This window comes from Oryza sativa, chromosome 11 (genome assembly GCF_034140825.1).
Source record: "Oryza sativa Japonica Group chromosome 11, ASM3414082v1".
Classification (NCBI taxonomy): Eukaryota; Viridiplantae; Streptophyta; class Magnoliopsida; order Poales; family Poaceae; genus Oryza; species Oryza sativa.
In genome coordinates, this window is record NC_089045.1 from 17,499,831 (window position 1) to 17,515,924 (window position 16,094).

The 16,094-nt window shown below is 45.3% G+C and overlaps 1 protein-coding gene across 1 annotated transcript in view; it reads left to right on the forward strand.

Moving 5' to 3' along the window:
• The window catches only part of LOC9269030 (serine carboxypeptidase-like 13), a 48,983-nt gene extending 33,737 nt beyond the window's left edge, over positions 1 to 15,246 (forward strand). Inside the window, exons 5-14 of the mRNA XM_015760215.3 lie at positions 10,359 to 10,461; positions 10,819 to 10,856; positions 11,021 to 11,122; positions 11,599 to 11,679; positions 12,078 to 12,236; positions 12,358 to 12,429; positions 12,765 to 12,883; positions 13,208 to 13,321; positions 14,553 to 14,601; positions 14,794 to 15,246. Of these exons, the coding sequence (XP_015615701.3) occupies positions 10,359 to 10,461; positions 10,819 to 10,856; positions 11,021 to 11,122; positions 11,599 to 11,679; positions 12,078 to 12,236; positions 12,358 to 12,429; positions 12,765 to 12,883; positions 13,208 to 13,321; positions 14,553 to 14,601; positions 14,794 to 14,877 (921 nt within the window). The 3' untranslated portion in view covers positions 14,878 to 15,246. The remainder of the gene's footprint in view (positions 1 to 10,358; positions 10,462 to 10,818; positions 10,857 to 11,020; positions 11,123 to 11,598; positions 11,680 to 12,077; positions 12,237 to 12,357; positions 12,430 to 12,764; positions 12,884 to 13,207; positions 13,322 to 14,552; positions 14,602 to 14,793) is intronic.
• The last annotated feature ends 848 nt before the right edge of the window (positions 15,247 to 16,094 follow it).

Sequence of the window (16,094 nt, forward strand, 5' to 3'; positions counted from 1 at the left end):
GAGCACCGACCCGGAAGAGTTCCTTCAGGTTTAGTCCACGGTACTCTACGCTGCCGGAGCTGACGACAACGCGTTGGCGAATTACTTGCCAACCGCATTGAAAGGCTCTGCATGTTCATGGCTGATGCATCTTCCCCCCTACTCGATCTCTTCGTGGGCAGACTTGTGGCAGCAGTTCGTAGCCAACTTCCAAGGAACTTACAAGCGCCACGCGATCGAAGACGACCTACATGCGTTGACACAGAGCCCGGGCGAATCCTTAAGGGATTATGTTCGGCGCTTTAACGAGTGTAGAAACACAATCCCCGAGATCAACGATGCTTCTGTAATTCGCGCTTTCAAATCCGGTGTCAGAGATCGCTATACTACTCAGGAGTTGGCAACGAGGCGCATCACGACTACTCGGAGATTATTCGAAATTGTCGACCGATGCGCTCATGCGGATAACGCACTGAGATGCAAGAACGACAAACCGAAAACCGGAGAAGAGAAGAAACCAGCCAAGGACGCACCTGAGTCAAGCAAGAAGAAAAATCGGAAGAGTGGGAAAAGGAAAGCTCAATCAGAAGTTCTCGCAACAGAATACGCGGACCCTCCCAAGCGCCCAGACCCACAAGGCAGCGACACGAAGAAAGCATAGTGCCCTATACACAAGACGGACAGACATTCTCTAGAATTGCCTCGTCTTCAAAAAGTTGCTCGCAAAACACATGGCATCGAAAAAAGGCAAGCGAGTACGCGTGGTTGAGAAGGACGCTGAGGCGCCTACTCAGGAATCGGAGTCAGCATACCCAGATTCCGATCTCCATGTCTCACACATTTTCGGAGGTTCCACGGCATACTCCTCAAAGCGAGAATACAAGAAAGTGGAACGTGAAGTCTGTTCGACGTGGCAGGGGGCCGCGCCCAAGATGAAGTGGTCCGAGCAGAAGATAGAATTCTCAGAAGAGGACCACCCCAAGACTGCTGTCATCCTAGGGCGATATCCGATCGTGGTCGAACCCACTATTCGTAATATCAAGGTTGCCCGAGTACTGATCGACGACAGGAGCTCAATCAACCTTCTCTTCGCCAGCGCCTTGGACGCGATGGGGATTCCACGAAGCGAGTTGACACCTACCGATCAACCCTTCCATGGAATCACTCCTCAGTCATCATCCAAACCATTGGGCAAAATTACGTTGCCTGTGACTTTCGACCAAGCAAACAACTTCCGAACGGAACAGATCACCTTTGATGTCGCTGAATTCGATACAGCATACAATGCAATCATTGGGAGAACTGCACTCGCGAAGTTCATGGCCGCATCTCACTATGCGTATCAAGTGCTCAAGATGCCAGGACCGAAGGGAACAATCACTATTCAAGGGTACACTAAGCTGGCAGTACAATGCGACAAGCGGAGCCTCGACTTGGTCGAGCACACGCCCAGCCCGCCTGCCACAACAGAGCCACCAAAGAAAGTGAGCAACACAAACACGACGCCGAAACCAGATGGTGCAATCAAGATCATTCCACTCTCCAGTGCCAACCCCGACAAGACCGTCAAGATCGGGGCATCACTAGGCGAGAAATAGGAACTCGCGCTCATCACCTTCCTCCACGACAATGCTGACGTGTTCGCTTGGCAGCCGTCCGACATGCCGGGGGTACCCAGGGAGGTGATTGAGCACAAACTCATGGTGCGACCCGATGCCAAGCCAGTAAAGCAAAAACCGCGGAGATTTGCACTAGATCGAAAACAAGCCATACGAGAAGAGCTCGACAAGCTTCTCAAAGCCGGTTTCATCAGAGAGGTACTCCATCCAGAGTGGCTAGCCAACCCAGTTATGGTACGGAAGGCCAACGAGAAGTGGAGAATTTGTGTCGATTTCACCGACCTCAACAAGGCGTGCCCCAAGGATCATTTTCCTCTTCCTCGAATAGACCAACTGGTGGACTCAACTGTATGGCAAAAGAGGATGAGGAGAAGATAACATTCATCACGCCGTTCGGGGTATTCTGCTACGTTAAGATGCCGTTTGGACTAATAACTGCAGGAAACACTTTCCAGCGCACGGTCCAAGGTGCACTTAGCGACCAGCTCGGAAACAATGTCGAGGCCTACGTCGATGACATTGTTGTCAAGACCAAGACAAGCAACTCATTGATTGACGATCTGCGAGAAACGTTCGACTACCTCCGACGATATCGCCTCATGCTCAATCCAGAGAAGTGCACGTTCGGAGTACCATCGGGCAAACTACTCGGCTTCCTCGTCTCTGGCAGAGGAATAGAAGCAAATCCTGAGAAGATCAAGGCAATCGAGAACATGAAGTCACCTACAAGACTCAAGGAAGTACAGAAGCTAACCAGATGCATCGCTGCACTAAGCAGGTTCGTCGCTAGGATGGGAAAGCGAGCACAACTTTTCTTCGCTCTGCTGCAAAAGCAAGACAAATTTGTATGGACATAGGAGGCCGAAGAGGCATTCATTGCACTCAAGCTCTACCTATCAAATCCACCTGTATTTGTTGCCCCCCAACCTAATGAAGAATTATTTATCTATATTGCCGCCACACCATATTCCGTTCGCACTGTCATTGTTGTCGAGAGAGAGAAGGTGCAACGACCAGTCTACTATGTCAACGAAGCTCTCCACGACGCAAAGACAAGATATCCACAAATCCAAAAACTGCTCTACGCAGTAATCATGACATCAAGAAAGCTACGCCACTACTTCCAAGCCCACAAGGTCACAGTTGTCTCCTCCTTCCCTCTCGGTGAAGTCGTGAGAAACAAAGACGTTGTCAGCCGCATTGCCAAATGGATAGTCGAGCTAAGCCAATTTGATATCCACTTCGTGCCACGAACAGCCATCAAGTCCCAGGTACTTGCCGATTTCGTAGCTGATTGGACCATACCTGATAATAGGTCAGACAACCAAATCGACAACGAAACGTGGACAATGGCATTCGACGGTGCACTCAACAGCCAGGGAGCAGGGGCAGGATTTATCTTGACATCACCTTCGGGAGATCAATTCAAGCATGCAATTCACCTCAACTTCAGGGCAACCAATAACACAGCCGAATACCAAGCACTACTCGTTGGGATAAGAGTTGCAGCTGCACTCGGAGTCAGGCAACTGATCGTGAAAGGGGATTCCGAACTAGTTGCGAACCAGGTGCATAAAGATTACAAGTGCTCTAGCCCCGAGTTATCCAAGTATCTCGCAGAAGTCAGGAAGCTAGAAAAAAGGTTCGATGGGATCGAGGTCCGACATGTATACCGCAAAGACAACATCGAACCGGATGATCTAGCACGACGTGCGTCCAGACGAGAACCACTTGAACCTGGCACCTTTCTGGACGTCCTGACGAGGCCATCAGTGAAAGAGGCAACCGGCACAGACAGCCCGGTCGCCCCCAACATCGGCTCGGGGGCTACAGAGGCAGAGCGAGCCGTTGCCGATATTGAGACCACAGACAACTGGCGTACCCCACTCATTAAATTCATAGGCAGCGAAGAGTTGCCCGAGGATGACGTAGAGGCCGAGAAAATATCCCGTAAAGCAAAAGTCTACTGTATGATCGGCAACGATCTATACAAGAAGGCACCAAACGGGGTACTCCTAAAATGCGTCTCGTCCGACGACGGCAGACACCTCCTCCTCGACATACATGAAGGGATCTGTAGGTCACATGCCGCCGGTCAGACATTAGTCGGAAAAGCTTTTCGACAAGGGTTTTTCTGGCCAACCGGCCTCAAAGACGCCTGCGACATGGTTCAGCGGTGTGAAGCCTGTCAATTCCACAATAAACATACAAAGCTGCCAGTGCAAGCACTCCTGACTATCCCTCTTACTTGGCCGTTCTCGTGCTGGGGGCTAGATATACTCGGGCCATTCCCGCGAGGATAGGGTGGCTACAGGTTCCTATTTGTGGCGATCGACAAATTCACCAAGTGGATTGAAGCGACACCCACGGGGGAAATCAAATCCGACAACGCCATCAAATTCATCAAAGGGATATTCTGCAGATTCGGATTGCCCCACGGTATCATAACAGACAACGGCTCCAGTTCATCAGTGCCGATTTCCAGGATTACTGCATCAGGCTGGGAGTCAAGATCTGCTTCGCCTCGGTTTCTCACCCTCAGAGCAATGGACAAGTCGAGAGGGCAAACGGCATAGTACTACAAGGAATCAAGACCCACGTCTACGACAGGCTCATGTCACATGACAAGAAGTGGGTCGAGGAACTTCCATCAATACTATGGGCCGTGCGTACCACACCGACAACGTCCAACAAGGAAACACCCTTCTTCCTCATTTACGGCTCAGAGGCCATGCTCCCCACCGAGCTACGACATCAAAGTACACGAGTACAGAAGTATTCCGATGAGTATCAGGAGGAACAGCGATACGACGATGTGAATCTACTCGAAGAACATCGCGAACGAGTTGCCGTTCGAGCAGCCAGCTACCAACAAGCCCTTCGACGTTACCACGAGAAGCGCATCCAAGCACGCACGCTTTCGATCGGCGACTACGTCCTCCGACGGGTTCAAAGCCAAGCAGGGCGCAACAAGCTCTCACCCAAATGGGAAGGACCGTACACGATCACACAAGTTCTGCGGCCAGGCGCATTCAAAATCGCAAGCGGCGATGGTCGCGAGTTGGCAAATTCCTGGAACATTGATCAATTACGTAAATTCTATGTATAAGTCAATAGTATCCATACTTATAAGACATCTTACAGCCTCAATAAAGCCTATTTTTCAGGAACAGACTACAATCAAAGTGTTCCTTTCCGATGATCCCTTACCCAGATGACACTTAGCATTGAAACCTATCCTCATGTTCCTTTACGCCGTCTTGACAAGGCCTCCGAGGAACCTAAGGGAACTTCGGCTGGGGACGCCTAGAGCCGATAAGGCCTTGTCGGATCCTGTAGAGACGAAAGACCATGTAAGATCTGGTCGTGTAAGAGTTCTCGCCGTGCGTATTAACCAAGCCGTGTAATCGGAAATAAACTTTCCAACTTCACGGCTGGGGGCTAGGATCAGTGCTTGTTCAACCGAGGCAGGTCAAAGGTCCAAGAGCCTTATCTTCCGAGAAGAATTCTCCGATGACAAGGCTAGGGGCTAGGGAGAGTGTACAACTCAAACGACTGATCGAAGTCGCGAAGTGAGAAGACACTCATACACACTACATCCAGAGTAAGAAAGCATAGTTAGATAGATTTCTTTTCTATTACACAAACATTTCTTACAATTCCATCAAAATCCAAATTACACTTTTTCCTAAGACATTTGTCACAGGACACGGAGACTACCAGGAAGGTCAACGCTAGTCCATCGACTGGAAAACCTTCTCCGCCAGCGGCGCCATCGACTTCGCCAAGCCATCTATCTCCGTAGGAGTTCTCCGAGAACGTGAAAACCCTTCGCGGAGGAACTCAAGGAGCAGCTGCGGACAATGATCTCGTACGCAGGCCGACACGAGCCCCCCGGCATATCAGCTTGAGCGACGACACTCCTGCTTCAAGGCCTCGTCGACACGTTGACCGATGCCTTCGAGCTGGGCGCAGGCCCCATTCAGCCACGAGATGTATCCGGCCACCGATTCCTCGGGATCCCCATGGGGTACTCGGAGCTTTCTACAGACTCTCGACATGGATGTGCAGCAACTCTTCAGATACGAGTTGAACCACACCTCATGACCCCGGAGTGTCTCTATGGCCTGGTCCTTTCTCACCTCTAGCATAGTCCTCTCGAGTTCCGCAACCTCAAACTTCGTCCTCCAATACTGGATGCGACGATCCTGGTCAGCAAGCGCACTCTCGAGATCTGCTCAGCATGGAAACGACTAAGTCAAGCTGCTCTTCTCTCCTAAGAACACAACAAATTAAGTCGATCCAGACGGAAGGGCAAAGGAGATGGTAACAAAGACAACCAACCTAAGGGAGTCGCTGCCATGCTCGTTTCCACTGGCAAACTTCGATCTACATCGCTTTCCGGCACATGCTGCTCGGACGCAAGTAACGGAACGACCACTGGCAACTCAGGCTGCCCGCGCTGCTGGACATCATCGACATTAACATCTCTACAAAGGACAACAAAGTACTCGAGATCAAAATGCTAAAGAAGGTTAAGGCAATGATCGCACACAAAGCATGACTAAAGAGTACAAGAGAGCTAAGACCCTACTCTTCGAAAAGCGGGAGGACGGACTCCCCCAAATCGCCGACCTATTCCATCACATCCTTGCGCGCGTCGCTAGTCGCCCCCTGATCCAAGATCTTCCGCAGATCGAGTTCAGGGTGCGCCAGCCTCACACACGCAAGGACTTGGCACGCCCCGGTGTAGATCCCGTTAGACGTCTCCTCTCCGATCCTGGCCGCATGCTTGGAGGGGATCTCCTCCATCGCCGTCACCAGCTCCGCAAGAGAAGACGTCAGCGAGAACTCATCGGGATTCGCCGGAATGGTGGACTTGGTACCGCACTCCCCGGCGAGCTGATGCAGACCAGTATAGGTGACCCGCAACGAGCCACGGATTTCCGACAACTTGTTCTCAAGCTCCGACATACGGTGCTCGAGCCCCTGCCGTTGTCGCTTGTTGCTGGCCACCAGTTCCCTCATCTTCTAGAGGTCCTCGCGAACCTCCGCCAGATCACGCGCCAGCCGATCGGCGCGCTCGTTCGCCGACGACCCAGCCGCCACCCTCGCCTCCGCAATCTCGCGGCTAACACCTCGAGCACCAGCTTCGAGGAGGCACCCCATCTCAACCTGGAGCTCCTCCCAGGTGAGGACGGTAGCCGGCGAACCACGACCAGCCACGTGATCGCTGGCCAGACCGCTAGGTCTCGCCTCACGGCTCCTGGGCACGGCCACGACATCCGTCGAGGCCACGGCAGAAGACGCGCTAGAGGTCCCTCCAGACCTATCTTGCGCCGCCTTCGCCCGCGCCGCCCTGCAAAAGGCTACGATTGAGACAGAGTTCGACAAAATCATGAAACGTCAAATCCATTCACTTACTTCTCGCTGAGCGTCATAAGCCGCTGCCGTCGCGGAGGCGGGGGAGACGCGTCCGAGGCCTGTAGTACAATCGATATGATGTGAGGTGGAAGTTTTCCGACTACGTGATCAAATAACAGGAGAACTTACCAAGGTGGTGGGTGTCTTCTGATGATGTCCAACTACAGAGGAGAATTTCCTCCCCTTTTTCGGAACGTCGCCGCTACTCGTCGTGGCAGCGGCAGCAGCAGTGTCAGACACCCCCTTGGCGACCTTCTCCTTCAGTGATGCCGCCACCTGATGGTCCACGAGCGGCCCGATGATATCAGTCAAAGGGAGAGCCTACGCTTCATAAAGTCATAATGCGATCCCGGAAGAAAAATGCAAAAGGACCGCTAAGTACACTTACATTGATGGCAGCGTCGCTCGGCTACCCCTTTCTCGCAAAAGGGGGACGGGGACGTTGCTCGCCGTTGTTGGGCCGCTAATCATCCGTTAGCCAACACAGCGCTCCACGGTTGCGCTATCCAAGCCTGTAGATCGAGACCAGAATTCGATAAGCCGGGAAGAACACGCACATAAGGGAGTCAATTTAACTAAAAAGGAAATACCCCGAGGAGAAACCCGGGTCGCGTCCTCTGGCCTAGAATAATCAAAGGCAGGATGGGCTCGAGCCTGAAGCGGCTGGATCCGCCTACCAATGAAGTCGGCAGCAACTTCATACCCCGACAACCCCCGTTCTCGGAGGTCATCAACGATATCGATGAAAGATTGGAGGGACGGGGTCAAGGCAGGTTTAGTGGTCCAAGATGGAATCTTGTCTGGCTGCTCCTCAGGAACAACGAAGACAGGATCCAAATCCTCTATCTGAAGATAGAACCACCTCCCCCGCCATTTGCTGCGAGATGAGGGGCACTGAAAGGGGATGTATCGCGACTTCAGACCATCCCGAAGTCGGAAACCAACACACTCGGACACCTTTTTGGATTCCATCCAGCGTAACTCATAGTAAAAGCGGAAGAGGTCAAGAAACGGCTCCACCCCAATGTAGGCCTCACAAAGATGCGTAAAAATACTCAGGAAGGCGATGGAGTTGGGGTTCAAATGGAGCAAGGAAAGACCATAGAAATTCAAGACCAAAAGGAGAAATTCAGAAGGCGGTGGAAGAAAACCGCAGAGAATAAAGTCCTCAACCGCAACCATGCGACCCAGGACAGGCTGGGGTTCAGTACCTCCTACTTCCCTCTCCGCGGTCCCGCGACCGGGAAGGGCGCCATCCTCCTGTAGTTTTTTCATTGACGCACTGGTGGAGGTAGACTTGTCGAGATCCATGGCCACCGGAGATCGCCGGAGAAAGGACCGAGATGAGTTGGCTAGGGTTTTTGCGAGAGCGAAGAAGACGAAGGACGCTTGGAAGCTGGAGAGTTTTTTTAACAGGCGGACCTCAAATTAGATCCCCAAAACTCCCTTAAATAGACGCACCTCCGCCGGTGCGAATTCCAAGGAAAGGAGAGATGACCGCCGGAAATTTCTAGGTCCGTTACGCGCGGCAGTTTTTCGGACTTCAATTTAAATTCACTCATGACCGTTGAACTTCACCCGATGTTGTCGATCACTCCTTGTCTCTCGGTCCTCACACCGAGAACGACGACAACTTCGACATCAGAAGTTGCGATCGGTTTCGCGAGTTCATTTAAGCAGAAGTCAGGGGCTACTGTCAGGGTTACGGGTAAGGTATACCCTCTACCCTTGGATATACGTCACGTATCGGTATGGTATGCTCACGCGTATACGGACGTTTTCGGCATACATTAAGGAAATACATCATGGAGTTCACAGATGGAAGGAGTCCTACTCGGTCAGAACTGGGTCGTCATTGTGTCGTGTTCGGTCTGGCCTCTCCAAGTCCTACTTGGAGACAGTTGACCTGCGGTATAAAAGGGACCCCCTGGGAGGACCTAAGGCATCGAATCTCAGAGCCAACACACCCACCACAGCTTACGAAGCCGGAGCTTGTGAGAGCCAAGTCGCGGGGAGATCTAGTCGGATCAACTCGACTACGATCTCGTTGGTATCGTCGAGTTCTACTATTCCCTTTGTAATCTGTGGTTTCCATCATATAATCCCATATCAACTGGATTAGGACTATTACCTACCAAGGGGCCTGAACTAGTATAATCCCTGTTTCCTATTTGCTTGATGTCGTACTACGTAGATCCTCGTACCAGCGTACCCCAATACCCTCTATTTCCGGTCTACGGGTATCCCCCGTCGACAGCGATTATAAAACACATGTTGTTATGAGGCCATAGCCCAATTTTATTTTTAATAGCTTAGGTATAAGATTCAGAATTAACTAATCAAGGATTTATCTCCTGGATTTTTCACAATTTGGTCCTTTTGAAAAACTTTTTTCACAAATAGATTCCTAGAAAAACTTTTCGTGGAAATAGTCATTTTTGGGGCGTCAGAGTGGCTGGCGCCATCGTCCAATGCCTGCCAACGTGGTGGCCAGGTACTGACGTGGCAGGGGGAGCGCGCCAGCCTCTCTGGCACCCCCCCCCCCCGCGAATACATAATACCAAAAAGTGTCTCACAAAAACTAATACGGGTAATATCCGTATATTTATCCGGGTAATATCCGAATTTTACCGGATAATCCATATCCGTCGGATACTACTTCCCGAACCCAATACCATAACCACCATAAAATACTCGTATTCGGACCCAATATCCGTGAAAAGTCCCGGGTACCCGAATTTATCCTAAAATACCCAATGTGGCTGGGCGGGCGGGCGGGAAATACCTGCCCCATATTCACCCCTACTCCTAAGTGTGAAAAAATATGAAAAAATAAAAGAAAAATAAAAAAGTTGCACATCTCTCCTCTGCACTAGAGAGGAGAGGAAAAAAAATGGCGTGGGTTGGACAGGGGTGGCATCAGCCTTATTGGCGTGCTCCCCCGCCACGTCAGCACCAACCCGCCACGGTGGCAGGAGGACGGCACCAGCGACTCTAGCGTCCATAAATGACTATTTCTATGATAAGTTTTTTAGGTCTATTTGTGAAATAAGTTTTTTAAAAGGACCAAATTGTGAAAATTCCAGTAATTATCTCTCGGTGGAGATACTAAATCTTGCTCCGTGATGTACGGAGTTTGTTGAGCAAAACTCTGCTTTGATTGAGCATAAATCACAGCTTGAAGATGCAAAAGCAGTAGCACGTTATGTACTTTTAATCTGATGCGCTATCACAGCACAAGACTGAGGTTTTTTTTTCTCATATTCATTTATATTGCCCCTCGGTGTATAGCAGATCTTCCAGTGATCATTGTTCTAAAACATTTGCTTTATACAGTGGCTTCACGATCATCCCCAGTTCTTGTTGAGTCCGCTGTATATTGGAGGTGACTCATATAGTGGTATCATTGTACCTACACTTGCGCTAGCGATCGATGAAAGTAAGCTTCTTGCCTTGTGAATGGATAATTTCCTTAGACATCCTCGTACTGTTACACAACATTAAATTTGATCAACAAGCAGTTTCGGAATATATTTCGGTAAATAATACCATCTCTCATATGGGAAATGGTTGTCACCATGTATCAATTACTATCACAATAATTACTAGAAAGATTTTTCTTTTCCTACTAACTAAATACTATCACAACAATATTAGGACAGAGATATATATATATATATATATATTTTTTATTCATGAGTTAAAGACAAATTTGGTGTTCACTTTCTGCGCGGATTAATTGTGCGTGTTTCCAACTACTAACTACTAACTACTGATTATGCATCTTATTTTTCAGGCAATGATTCAGGAGATAAGCCAATTTTGAATCTCATGGTCTGATCGATCTTATCAGATAAATATCAATCATGAAATTTTATATTTGGAATCTTAATTACGTCAATAGTCTACATAAATTGCTTGTTAATGTGTACTACCAATCTGCCCTGTAATTAACTTTTGCCTTCAACCATTTTATTTACCTTGTCTTTATAACGCAGGGGTATGTTGCTGGCAATCCAGTGACCGATAGCCAATTTGATGAAGATGGTAAAATTCCATGTCTCCATGGCATGGGACTTATATCCAATGAACTTTATGAGGTAATCCATAATCCAGTAATTAATAACTTTATATGTTTCCTATAGTACATTCAGCAAATATTTGTAGGTATTAATTCCAAAAAAAAAGACACCGGCCTGTTTCATTATGAATAACAGATCACGGCAGTATATATCTGACCAACTAGGCAATATTCTAATTCTTTTCAGCTGAAAGGATGAATAGGATGATGGAGTATCTGATTTTTTTTTATAATACCCGAGAGCACGAACTAATAAATTGACAATTAACTATATTACAAAGTTGAAAAGTTGCTTTTAAAAACATATTCTACCAACCGTGTATATATAATTTGTTTTATAAAATCATAACGTTTAGCTTGCGAAGTGTGCTGCCCAAAATATTTATTCATACATGACATTCGAACAGGGCAAAAGGTACTATTGCCTACGTGCAAAATCTATTGTAATATTTCTTACATATTATATACTGACCACTCAAACCAATTTTCTACCAGCATGCTAAAGAAACCTGCAGAGGGAAATACAGTGCCCCAGGGAATGCTCGGTGTGAGCAGTCTATCCAAGCTATACGCAATGTAAGTATTCCAAGAAAAACTATACTCCCTCCGTCCCAAAATGTATAATGGCGTTGATTTTTTATATGACGTTGAACGACGCTGTTGACTTTTTATATAACATTGAACCATTCATCTTATTCAAAAATTTAGATTAAATATGCAAAATTATAAGACAACATTATAATTTCTTTGATGATAAGACAAGTTAAAACAAAATTAATATTATTTATATATTTTTTCATAAAATGAATGGTCAAATATTGTGCTAAAAGTCAATGGAATCATATATTTTGGGACATAGGTAGTATCAGTACTAGCTACTGTTTGTGTGTATACAATTGTCAATAATGTAATTGAAATTGCTGTGTATAGTTCTCTGTTATGTGGCCTAATTACATATTTTACAAATTAATCAGTGCACAAAGGACATCAACATGCTACATGTTCTTGAGCCATTATGTGAAGAAGTCTGGAGCCCCAGGATCCATAACACATCAGCGACAGATGGAATGAGTAGGCTCATGCTGGAGTCTGCTCGTGCTGCTGATGATGACATTATTGAATTCAAGTGTAGAGTTGAGTGCATGAAAAATACAACATTAATTACTACATCCCATTGAATTCCAATTTATCTGCTCTAGTTTTCCTTGGATAGCACTTGACCTAAGAAAGTCTAATTTGGCTTATTTACTGCAGAAAGCTTCCTATGTGGTTTTAAAAATATGGGCAAATGATAAAACTGTAAGGGAGAGTCTTGGTGTGCACAAGGTATTTCTACTATGGTACTATGTATGCTTCCATTGACTTTTCAAAGTATATGCACTTTGCTACTGGTGGATGGAAATCCAAAGTTTGCAAAGTGAATATATAAATTCACTTTGCAGTTGGTCTTCCGCATGAAATTAGGCCGATTATCATATTACAAATTCAGCATTGTCCTTACAGAAGGCTAATCATTCTTTGAATCCTTTTATATCAGAATAATTCTTTGAACCGAAACTCAGCCTATCCGCTGTGAAGGCCAAGGGAAAGGATTAATTTGCATTGCATGATAGTTATGCATATATACGAGTTTAATTCATAGAAGTTGCTATACAATACAGGGAACAGTTGGAAAGTGGACAAGATGCAATTACGATATAGATTACATTAAAGATGTGTATAGTACAGTGGAGTATCATTTGACGCTAATGAGAGAAGGATACCGATCATTGATATACAGGTAATTATATATCGAACAAATAATTGATCAATATGTACACTTATGTCCTCTGATACCGAACTGTTGCGTTTCTCTTATTCACAAAATATACATGCAGTTATATATTCTTACATGGAACTCAACTACTATACATATTGGAAACTAAAATTCTTTTATAAGATTATGGAATCCTCGGCTACATCATGCCATCTTCCGATCCTTTATATATTAAATTTGATTGCAACCTTGCGGTTCAAATCCACCAAATTGCTCTTCTCGTCGATAGCAAATTAAACAGGCTAACCCATGGATTATTTTTTTTCATTTAATTAATTAATGATGCAGCGGTGATCACGATTGTGGAATTCCTTTCACTAGTACACAAGCATGGATTAGATTTCTCAACCTTTCTGTAGTTGATGATTGGCGACCATGGTATGTTGCTGGACAAGTTGCCGGGTAAGAAGTAAATATTTCCGTTGACAGTCAATTTCAAGAGTGATTATAATTTCGGGGGATATATTGCACTTTCTAGTGTGAGCTACTGCACTTTGTAGCACGAGATATGTTTAGTGTAAATATTGGTATATTTCAGTGCCTTCGTAAAAATGATGTAAAGGAATCCCAAATTAACTTCAAAAATTACGGTACCCCCATTACCATTCCAAGCAAGAGTATCATGCATTAATTTTTTTTTTAGAATTATACAGTACAACTCAGACACTCACAACGCACGCAAACCCTACCCCTATAAGTATCTTCGAAGACTGGGCCAGTAAAATTGGAGAAATTGACGAAGTCACCATAGGCGTTTCGCTATCGCTGGGTACGTCGCCTCCCACTGGGAGCGAACCCAGGACCTCAGGTGCTACTGAGGTTCTTGTAACCACTAGGCTACAGACCCTTTTGCATATCATGCATTAATTTTTAATACAATAGAACACAATGTCAAATATTATACGCTTTTGGTTAGCCGTTAAGCAAATACCGTTGTTTCTACAGTTAACCTACCATGAGGTGCAAATATATTAGCACAAGAAATAATTGTACTCCATCACATTATAAATTTGAACAAACTTGATGAAGAATTTGACTCCCAAAATGACTTACAAAGGGAGTAGTATCTTTCACTGGCTTTTTAACAATAGTAAAAATTAATAAATGTGAAGATTATCATACTTATAACTAATAAATTCTGACATATCATGAAGGCCAGTTGGGGAAGTGGCTGATGAGTGGAATATGTATTTACAGTTATTTTTTAATACAATAGAATTTATTCTGTTCATTATTTCCATGAAGCTATACAACCAGTATTATAGAGTTCAAATATGATGAATAATTGCGAATTAGAAAATTATGGTTTGACTAAAAACAAGAAAACTACTAACAATATTACCTCAAAAGACGAAGTTGTTCTCCCAATGGCTTACACGTTGTACATGGTCCTTATCTTCCTCAAACCATAAAAGCATGATCTTTGAATTAGCGTCGAATATTTTGCTCCCAACATTGCTGGCAATATATATATGCTTTTCCTATATGTGGCGCTGGTTCATATTGCTATTTCTTATTTTATGCAACATAAATATTCCAATTCACTACATCCGAGCTGCTTGGGACATCTGCCGCGATATGCATTGCGACCATTACCTATATCTTAGCCTAATATGGTTACTTTGTTTTATAGATTCACAAGAAGCCATGCGAATAATAACCTGACATATGCAACCGTGAAGGTGTGTTTTTATACATGCAAGTTATTTTTTTTTACGTTTTTGTGATATTGTACTTATTATATTGAGCTTTTACAAAAAAAATTGACAAGTTGCTTTCTCAAGATTATCTCCATGTCCAGAATATTTACACTTGTGGCTGGTGGTAATAAGAGATATTTATAACCTTCACTTAAGTGTACATCAATACTTCAGGGTGCTGGGCACACTGCTCCGGAGTATAAACCTAAGGAGTGTCTCGAGATGTTTGCAAGATGGATTTCCGGCAATACTCTCTGATGTATATTCCTCAACCAGATCAAGTCAACTGTGAAAACATGAGTAAATGATCACATCAGAGATATGAAGAAAAACATTTGCTGCATGTAATATTTTGGAAAACCATAATTACTATCACTAGTACATAGATATCTATGACGGAGACCAGTGGCCCATAAAAAAGGTATTCATCTATGTTGGGCTGAAAATAATCCTGTTGAAAATTGAGCTTCATGGCCATACCCATCACCGTTGAACCCTCATCTATGATGGGCTTTAGTTGTGGCCCGACACAGGTCATCTATGCTCGATGAGCTGCACGCATGCTGATGCAGCATACATGAAGATATACTTTCTTCTTATATATGTACAACTACTCACTTCGTGTCATTTACAGCTACAAACTCACAGTTCTATGATGCCAGATCAATCAGGTTGTGTAACCATTGGATCAGCATGCATCTGTACCAAACAAAAGTTCGACCAATTATCCTCTCCTATACAAAGGCTAAAATAACAAAGGACGTTGCAGCCAACACACCCTTATTTGCCCCTTCAGCCCATTCCCAGTTTTTCCCAACACATTATTTTTAGATAATGGAATGAATCATCCCGGCTTTTGCTCATGAAAGCTACAGCCAATTATTACAAGAAGTAGCACACTAAAATGGCTTAGTCCAAAATTAAACAAGCACATCAACCAAAAATAAAAGAAATTCTAACATGACAAGGAAAACATTATTCCATTCTATTGATGAATCTCCATCCATGGTTGGTAAAAAGTTGCATAACCGTTGACTCAAGGTTACGACATGCAACAGACAGTAATTTTCCATCTTCCTCACACTTTTGTAGTTGGGCCCACAGTCGAAACCAATATGTTGCCCTGAAAATTACCTGCATATAGGAAATAGATGGTGATTTGTCAAAAACCCTATCATTTCTACACAACCACAGAGCCCAACATAAAGCCGAGGCACCAAAAAGTATCAGTTTACTCTTTTCCTTGTCCACACCCTGAAGCCAACTGTTAAACATATGAGATATACTTCTAGGGAGGTATAAACCAAAAGAAAATTAAACCGCTCTCCAAATAAACTTTGCATAATGAGGATCCATAAATAAATGTTGAATAGACTCATTTTTCATGTAAAAACAACATCGTCAACACCCATTCCAATTTCATCTTGCTAAATTATCCTTGGTTAACACGACACCCTTAAGCAAGTACCACATGA